The sequence below is a fragment of the Oncorhynchus clarkii genome, chromosome 6, assembly GCF_045791955.1.
Source record: "Oncorhynchus clarkii lewisi isolate Uvic-CL-2024 chromosome 6, UVic_Ocla_1.0, whole genome shotgun sequence".
Classification (NCBI taxonomy): Eukaryota; Metazoa; Chordata; class Actinopteri; order Salmoniformes; family Salmonidae; genus Oncorhynchus; species Oncorhynchus clarkii.
This window is the reverse complement of record NC_092152.1, coordinates 75,410,505-75,419,985: the sequence shown is the minus strand read 5'-3', so window position 1 is coordinate 75,419,985 and position 9,481 is coordinate 75,410,505. Positions and strand designations below refer to the sequence as shown.

Sequence of the window (9,481 nt, the reverse complement as noted above, 5' to 3'; positions counted from 1 at the left end):
CCTGATAAGGATCTAGCTCTATTTAGCCCCTCCCACTCTGTCCTCTCTCTCTCTCTCTTTCTTTACTTTCCTCCCGCTGTCACTCCTGACTTGGCATGGCAGCATGAAGGCTAGCTTGCATTTTAATTCGGCCCTGAAGTTACTTATTTCATTATCGATCATCCGTAATGCTGAATCAATGTTCATCTTGTTATGTGGACCATACCCGTGTAATACAGTGATAGCGCGGCCCACAGTTACTCACTCCTTTTACAAAGTGACTTTACCGTAAAATCAATGCCTTGTGTTACTGATACCGGGGAAACTGCAGCAGGATGGATAGTGAGTGGGCAGCCAGTAGGCAACCGGAGAAAAACACACCTGCAAATGCAACGTTATATAGGCTAAAAGGCAGGCACTCACATCACATAGTGCTAGTGCGGCATCCAGTTGTATCACCTAATGCGCGTTGCCAATTTCTGTCACTGGATATGATAATAGTTTGTAAGAATGGTGTCTATGAATGTTTGAAAGCTATTGTGGCAGGGTTGATATTTATATTTATAGAATGAAAGTCTATAGGCTACTGTCTGAAAAATCATACAGTGTCACATATGGAATGCACACCGATTGACGTTAGTGCAGAAGATCTATTGCTCCTGTTATTGTAGTGTTGCAGTAGCTTATAGACCTAAAAGTGTAATAGTGGGTTTGATAGATTTAAAAACATAATATGAACAAAAACAAAAACGATTAGCCTACTACTAATGTTAATGTTAATGTTAATAATATTGCAATAACATGATAATAATAGGCTACTTTGAGTAGGCCACAGAATTGTGGTGGTATGTATATAGGTATATATCATATTTTCATATCTGTTCATTTGAAACCACAATCCTGCAGAAGTGCCAGGATTTCGCTGAGGACATGTGTTGGTAAATAACGACGGAATAAAGTGACCTGGGACGGCTAATAAAACAAGTCTGAACCCCTCAGGACCGATCGCAGAATATTTACCAAAGCAAAGCAGCAAGGAAATGGAGAGAAAGAGTGCACCGAGACCGAGCAGGCCATTTGACACCGGGAGCTCTGACCTTACCAATCAATTACTGCCCGTGGCTGGCGGCAGCTCTACAATTTACTCCCAAATTCACTCTTTATAGGCTCGTTTCTGAAACTGCCTCTTCTCCCCACCTTTGATGAGGCAGGCGAGAGAAACTCCCGATAGATATTAGTGCAGACGTGAACAGTGAGCAGTCGACTCGCCCTGACTGCTGTTAAGTAATGCAAGTCTATTTGGGATAGCATGCCATGTAGGCCTAGTGCATATAGAAGAGGTTCCAACCTGATTTTGGGTACAACTGGAATATATAGGCATACTAATTCCCAATAATTGACTGTTTGGCAGGGGGTCAAAGTTCACATTGTGTGGTTTGTAGTCCATATAAAAAAATCTAAACAACATGCTGGCCAATGTCTATAATCGTTTTCTTGAGTTGTTTTGATAATTATAAATGGTGAACATGGGCGATCTGATTGAACCCAAAACTAAAACGTAGCAGTAACAGTCACACTTGGATATGATAACAGTTTCAGGATACAATAACTAACTATATGCTTAAAGATCTATGTAAAGCACATGTTAACTAGTTATATGTAAATCACATGTTAACTGTACTAATTTATTTTATCTGATGTTATAAAACAGTTTAATAAGTTGCAGTCCATTGACTATTAATTTGTTTCTAATTGTGAATAAGGATTTCACTGTTCAAAATGCCTTACTTTTGAGCTAATGCAAATCGAAATTATCTATTTAATATGCATGGTTGGATTAGTGTAATGTAATTAAAATAATATTATTTAAATTATTCCAACAGTAAAAAATGTAACTTTAAATCTATTTTGAAAGTACTCTTGCTTTCGGTAACTACAATTAATTTCTTAAACTATTTCATTGATTGGATTATGTCCCTCTGCTCTTTAGACACCGCGAGATGTATTGCTCTTTTATTTCTCTAATGGGACAAGGATTTGAAAGAACATATTTTCAGATAAAGGAAGTGGTGCAGTTTTAACTCCACTACTCTGAACCAAGCCCCGTCACAGTCTCAGCAATGTTTGGATATTGCCAAACAACTCAACTCTTAAAAAAAACATAAAGAGGTCAAGAAGTTACAGCCTTATAATAGCATGCGAAGTTGTTATTGATTGTTCTCGTGTTCAGTGAACTTGTAAAAGGCCCTTCGTTCTCTGATGGCATAATGTGTCATTGTAGCTTCACACAGTGAAGGCCTATCATCATTGTGGGGTAGAACACGTTCTAAATTATTCGAGATTTAGGCTAAATGACCAACATGGCTTTTCTTAAACATAAATCTGTATGGAAATAGTTGTAAATCACTTTGCTCCCATATATAATCTTTATAACAGTTCGCCCTCATACCCTAATGAAACTTAAGATGCAAAAAAAAGGAGTCTAAACAAACTCTGCAAGCTGCTGGGTTTTACTAACGTCTCCCTCCAAAGGAATAACAACGTAAACCCTTTTTTGTCAAGGCAAAGCAAAATGCGATGTAGACCTCTCTTTCTGTGTGTCTCTGTCTCTCTCTCCCTCTCACTGACACACACACACACACACACACGCACGCACACACACACACACGCACACACACACGCACACACACGCACACACACACACTTAATTTCACCATCCCCCTCTTCCACCAACAGCCCAAAACATCAAGGGTCATTAATTGTGTTTTCTTTTCAAATCCTTTGTCACCGCAATTAACCGATTATGATCAGAAGGCTCCTTTAAATGGATTCCATGTGTGATAAGAAATGTATTACTTGTTTTCTGTCGCCTAGGACTTATGGAAAATAGTCATTTGAATAGCCTCTGTTGAAGGCTTTGATCTCGCCTCTTTCTGGAGCTTCATATCATCATTTGAGATGTGTTGCTGGCGTCTTGTGTGTTGCATAAGGAACCACGCTTGAGCGATAGATCCGTGTATATTTGCTGTTGAAAATGATGTGAAATTGTTTCATCTGCATAATTACCCTCAAAGAACTCTGTAAAAAACAGCCCTCGAGTCACTCTCCTGTGATTGTCCTCTTTTGCATGACCGAAACATTAGCCTACATGGGTTATATTATAACAATAGATACATGTATAAAGAATTTTAAAAAATAATAAAAATAGGCCTATTTTATTATTATTATTATTATTATTATTAGTCATGATGGTGATTATTGTTATTATTATTATTATTATTATTGTTATTCCTAGTAGTAGTAGTAGTAGTAGTAGTAGTAATAGTAATAGTAATAGTAATAGTAATAGTAATAGTAGTAGTAGTAGTAATAGTGGTGGTGTGGCTGCCCCAGTGTTTGGTGCATTTGATTCATATATCCATCGTGTGTATGTTATAGAGTCAAGCGGAGAGGGAGTGGAGGTAAGAGAGAGAGCTGAAAGTCTTAATGGTTTATGGCTATGCCAGTTTCCCGGGTCGTTGTGAAAGTGTTAAGTTAGTGCATATGTGTTTGATTGGGGTTATAAATCAGACGGAGTCCTAGGGGCCCTGACAGGTCCCGGGGATGAGACACGTGTCCATCCAAACGCGGAGCGCCTCCGAGGGGACACTAAATGGCAGATATGTCGTTCACACTCACACTTCCAACCACCTGCTTTTATATTATAACACAAAGAAAACACGAAAGTTGGCCGTTCCAATATTCAGCATTTCTATACGTGTGACACTTGACATACATCTTACACTAACTTCTTCACCTATTTCAGTTGAACTCATTCAACTAACACATTCCTCCCTCAATCTGAAGGCAAATATCAATGTTGAGTTTCTCAACTCAGCTGTAAAGTCTGGGCCCTCCGTTCTCTCTGCTGCAGGTTGGTGTGTGTGTCTGAGTGTTATTGACTGCTATGTAGTGATTACTATGCCGGTTGGATGGCATCAGCCACTTGCTGTAATTAATAACCTCATAATCCAGGTTCGGTTGGGTGTCACGATGCCAGCACGTTAAAGGGGAACACGGAGGTTCTGCACTGAGTTTGTGGAAACAAGGCGTAGCATTATAGTCTATATGAGAAATTGTAGATGCTATTATCCCTCCCAGACAATGATATCAGCTCCAAAAGGAGATTAAAGGTTTAAACAAGTAGGCCTACATAGACATAGACCTAGTTCTTGGAAACCGGATCTCATCATTAAAACTAAACTGAGATTGATGAGATTTAATCTCGCTGTCAATATTGCTCCGAGATTTATCATATTCAAATAAACTGCAACAACAATGCATAAGTCACCACTGTAGTTGTTTTGCAAACAATGAACAGACATATGATGGTACAAAGACGGGGATGTAATACGATTAGGGATGTTTCCTACATATTTTTATATATTGATTCATGGAATTTCAATTCTGACTCCCTTGCTTTGTTTTAATCCGAATTATTTACAAGACAAAAATGGTTTTGTCAAATTCATATAGCGGAGTTCTTAAAGGTAGCCTAATCTTTATGAGCGATAGTCTTATAAAGATTATATATTTTTCCTGGAAGGGAAGCCTTGGTACATACATACAAAATTAGATTTTATAAGATTGTTTTTAACAGGCCTAACCTGTTTACAAATAGCTATGGCTTTCCGTGCAACATGAATAACATCAGTGAATATTAAATCAATTAAACCACTTGTAATTATTATTATTGATATTATTAATACTACTATTATTAGGCTATTATTATTATTGTTATTATTATTATTATCCTCACCATCATCGTTATTTTATGACAATATTATTATTTACAGCAACATAATTTGTGTTGTTGTAGTTCGTGTAAAATATTTATTTTCCTAATTGTTTTAGTTTCCAGTGTATCACTTTAAATGTATATCCGCCACAATACGCAACGTGTTAATTAATTACTTATCGTTGCCATTGTTGACGCGAACACTTTGCATTCATTAACAGCGCAGGCGGTAATCACCCATGCAGCTTTTCATTCCTTGACAACTTTCTCTCTGAAGTCAAATGGTTACATGCTAACTGTTTGATGTCCCAAATTAAAAGAGTGATTTGAGTCCGATCCGCTTGCCAATTGTTAGAAGCGTCCGCAACGGTATAAAACGGTGTAAGAAAACACAACTTGACCATAGACTTCTAGCATTCGTGAGTCCAAATCACTCGATACGGGCAAACAACATACATTTCTTACGTCTTTCTTTCCGGTGGACATGAGTCGTGGCTGCACATACGTGAGACACATGCATTAGAAGAAAACTGGAGACACTAGGCTTATGTGAAGTTAATCACTCAACAACACTGAAATATTTACTATTTGTGCAAATGACCACAAATTGTGAATTAACACTAAAATGGGGTAGGGCTCAGGCGAACAAATAACAAATTAAATGATTGGCGAGCCATCAAATGAGATTTGAAAACAATTCAAATAAGAGATCGCGACGTCAGTGCACTTATCCAGGGGAAATACAGGAGAGAGAGAGAGAGAGAGAGAGAGAGAGAGAGAGAGAGAGAGAGAGAGAGAGAGAGAGAGAGAGAGAGAGAGAGAGAGGGGCAGAGCGAGAGTGTGTATAGGGGGTGAGATTTGAGAAATGGGAGGGGCTTCTAAACGACTAGAAATGTCAATCAGAGCAAAGAGTCGCAATAATCTAAGGCAATCTGTAAGGACCTGACCTTAGTCCATCCAGATCAATAGGGAAGTTGAGGAGGAAGGCGCAATCGGATCGTTTACACTGCCTGTTTTTGAGGAAATATAGACTTCCCTTACACTTTGTTGTACTCACTGTAAAGTGGATATCGCAGTACGCACCGCGAGGGCGATTCTCTGCTTTTTGTGATTGCAGCAGACTTTTTTCTACGACCATGTCTTTCCCGCAGCTGGGATATCAGTACATCCGACCGATATACCCACCGGAGCGCCAGGGTATCAGCAATGCCCGAGCCGGGACGGAGTTGAGCCCGTCCGGGGCACTCTCAAACGTTCTCTCAACTATGTATGGATCACCTTTCGCCGCAGCAGCACAGGGCTATGGAGCATTTCTGCCCTATTCAAACGATATATCAATTTTCAATCAATTGGTGAGTGCCTTTGCTAATTTATGCCTCTGGTTTCCTTCATTTGCTTTTCCCCCCATCCAGACAAAAAAAAAGAAAGGGCGCAGTGACGTTACGTTATTGAGACAATGGTCCATGCAGGACTAAACAAGAAGACTCGTTGGTGAACTTTGTTATTGACTCCTTGTTTTGTAAATAGTTAAAGTAGCTAAAAAGTAGCACAACAACCGAAATGTCAGTCGAAAATCTATGTTTAGACCAATAGAAAATAAGGAAAACAACTGAAATCAAATGCAATATATTGCATTGGATCTTACAGAGGTTAAAAGTGTGAATACATGCATCTTGAAATACATTGAAATGTTTTTGCAATTGGTAGTGAAGTGTTATAAATCAAATAGTTTTGTCGGGAACCGAAATTGTGCGTAACAAATACAAATGTGTAACTTTTACATATGGTAATGCTTTTGTTGGTCATAAACGCAGAAATGACAGGTCCTATGTAAAGAAAGATACATGTGGTGATACTGGCTTTATCTTGCATATATTAGCCTATATGATTTTGTCTTATTTAACATAAAGTAGAATTTCATTTTGCAAACATCATTAATCTATCATACTATCTCACACATCCCATTGGGTCTCTGCTCTTTGTCTTTTAGGGTGCTCAGTATGAGTTGAAAGACAGTCCAGGCGTACAAGGACACCCAGGATTTGCCCACCATCACCCAGCGTTTTACCCATATGGCCAGTATCAGTTTGGTGACCCGTCCAGACCCAAAAATGCGACCAGGGAGAGCACGAGCACACTGAAGGCCTGGCTAAGCGAGCATCGTAAGAACCCCTACCCCACCAAGGGGGAGAAGATCATGCTGGCCATCATCACCAAAATGACCCTCACCCAAGTTTCCACCTGGTTCGCCAACGCCAGGAGGAGGCTAAAGAAGGAGAACAAGATGACCTGGACTCCCCGGAGCCGCACAGACGAAGAGGGAAATGTTTACAACAGTGATCACGAGGAGGGAGAGGAAGGGGACAAGAGGGAGGATGAGGAAGAGATTGATTTAGAAAATATCGACACGGAAAATATCGAGAATAAGGACGACTTGGATGATCAGGATGACCTACACGCTGATTTAAAATTAGATGGTAGAAGCGACTCTGAGATTTCAGACGGCTATGAGGATTTACAAGGGCCCGATCAGAGATTTCTGAAGGCTGTAGTGAAGGAGGGCAAAGACATTCACGTGGACCGGGGCGAGCACTTCCACCACCACCACCATCACTCTTTTGAAATTAAAGCTTCACAACCGAATGGCGAACAAGTGAAACTGAATCCTGTGTCCATCAACTCGCCCCCATCAGAAAATAACGCGGCCCCGGCCCAAAAGCCAAAGATTTGGTCTTTGGCGGAGACAGCAACAACCCCTGACAATCCCCGCAAATCTCCACAAATGAATGGCAGCAACACAGTTGGGCCCGCGGCCCAGACCATAATCAGCCCTCACCACAGACTCATCTCTTGTCCTGTTGGAAAAATCCAGAACTGGACAAACCGAGCTTTTTCTGCCCACCAGCTCGCATTACTGAACTCTAACCATTACCTTGGACTGGCGAACCAGGCTTCGGCTAACGGGCTCGCCCTCTACAGCAGGCAGCAACACCAACACACGCAGGACAAGAGTCATAGCTCAGACACAGCCGTCACAGGTACATGTCACCAACACTGAGGCTGGCGAGCCTGACTGTATAACAAAAGGTTCATTATTACTCTATTTCAGACTTTACTTATCCCTCTTTAACGCATTAGCCTACTTAAATAACCTGTTCTGGACAGACATTTTGAGGCCGTAAAGATGATCATAAAAAGTGTGTTTCCATGCTGTCGTTTATGTGACAGAATAAGGTGGCTATGAAGCTTTGAACTGGGGGAATACAGACAGAGGTGGTCGGAATAAAAGGCATTGGTTTTTAATGTTATTATCAGCTGGTTTATTGTGAGAATGGATTATCATTCATGTCCGAAAATTATTTTTAAATTCAGCAGTTGGCCCCATATTTCTTTGTCACATACCTACTTCAGTATTGTACGTGCTTGTACTTAACCCGTGACTGACGTGAAGATCCCCAGGCAGTAAAATAAAGTATAGACTAAATGCACTGCGACAGTGCTGTGCTCTAGTTAAAGACAGGAAAATGAATGCATTTTTTAAATGTATTTTATTGCCATTATTATTTCAGAGAGATCTAGTGCCTTGGAAGCAGAGAAAAAGTTGTTAAAAACAGCCTTCCACCCAGTTCATAGACGGTAAGAGTCTGTCATCTTTATTTTATTTGGATATATTATTTTAGATGCACATCCTATTTTATCGTTGACTACCACATTTACTCAAACTGTAGCCCTTGTGTCCTATTTGTAGGACATCGAATAGATGGATTCCCCCGTGCTTGTCTTATTTCGTTTAGGCCTCAAAATTATATTTGCATATTTGTCATGCAAAAATCCCAGCTCAAATTTACCACATTGCTTTTATAACCGGCTCTCATTTTCCAAAAGCAATCTTCACTTTATATCAGTTGACTTTTCAGGCAATTCATTACCTTGCAGTTGTGGGTTATTATTATTTTCCCTTTGCTGAGTGTATTTATTTTCTTGACCCGTGTGTTGCAGGCCTCAGAATCAACTCGAAGCAGCCATGGTTCTGTCAGCTCTCGCCTCCTCCTAGACTTTGACTTTTTCTCTTTCTTTTTATGGTTTTATTTGAATCTGTTGTAAGAATGTAAAATAAGAATAATACATCTGTGTGTACTTACCTTGTAAGCATGTCCTGTGTAAACCTGCTAATGTTATAATGTATGAACCAGTAGTCTGTGAGTTTTCTTTTTCTTTTTATAAGTTCTGTGAGGATTTGATGTTCAAAATGTTTTGTATATAAAGTTAAGAAAATGTACATACTTGTGAACCAAATTGTACAAGAAAGTCTATATTTTGGCTAATAAATGAACTGCTGCAACTTTATTCAAATCGCTTGTGATTTTTGGGAAGATGTTTGTCTGATTATTGTTTTGTGAAAGGAGAATTAGCTGTTGTGGGCGTTAGATGTTACGAATTAGATTTTGAAGTGGTGCAGAATTACAGTGCTTGCTTTTTGCATGTGTGTGTATCTGTCTGCGTAGCCTACGGCGAATAGGCTTCATCATACTTGGTTGGATAAGTAAATATTCTAGCAGGATTTGAGGCATTTCCATATAATTACTTAAGAGTAATTAGCTGACTATTGCATCGTACATTTGGATATTCATGTTCTGGGATTATCCTTATTGAGGCGTAACAGCCGAATTAAAATTAATAATTCTTTCATTAATTTTCGTCTGAAGTTGTATGGCATATGAAGAG

The 9,481-nt window shown here is 39.5% G+C and overlaps 1 protein-coding gene across 2 annotated transcripts; it reads left to right on the top strand.

Moving 5' to 3' along the window:
- The first annotated feature begins 5,672 nt into the window (after positions 1–5,672).
- On the top strand, positions 5,673–9,103 carry LOC139411611 (iroquois-class homeodomain protein irx-3-like). 2 transcript variants are annotated; one of them, XM_071158192.1, is made up of 4 exons: positions 5,681–6,108; positions 6,747–7,794; positions 8,326–8,392; positions 8,756–9,103. In XM_071158192.1, the coding sequence occupies exons 1-4, from the start codon at positions 5,893–5,895 to the stop codon at positions 8,808–8,810; spliced, it is 1,386 nt and encodes a 461-aa protein (XP_071014293.1). In that variant the 5' UTR covers positions 5,681–5,892; the 3' UTR covers positions 8,811–9,103. The 2 variants fall into 2 exon arrangements, with proteins under 2 accessions (XP_071014294.1, XP_071014293.1); XM_071158193.1 differs by lacking the exon at positions 8,326–8,392 and having other exon boundaries at positions 5,673–6,108.
- The last annotated feature ends 378 nt before the right edge of the window (positions 9,104–9,481 follow it).

Excerpts from the sequence above, each read along its gene's own strand:
- LOC139411611 (XM_071158192.1), top strand. The coding sequence starts at position 5,893 with ATGTCTTTCCCGCAGCTGGGATATCAGTACATCCGACCGATATACCCA. Across the intron at positions 6,109-6,746 it reads TATCAATTTTCAATCAATTG|GGTGCTCAGTATGAGTTGAA; the intron begins GTGAGTGCCTTT and ends TTTGTCTTTTAG. Across the intron at positions 8,393-8,755 it reads TTCCACCCAGTTCATAGACG|GCCTCAGAATCAACTCGAAG; the intron begins GTAAGAGTCTGT and ends CGTGTGTTGCAG.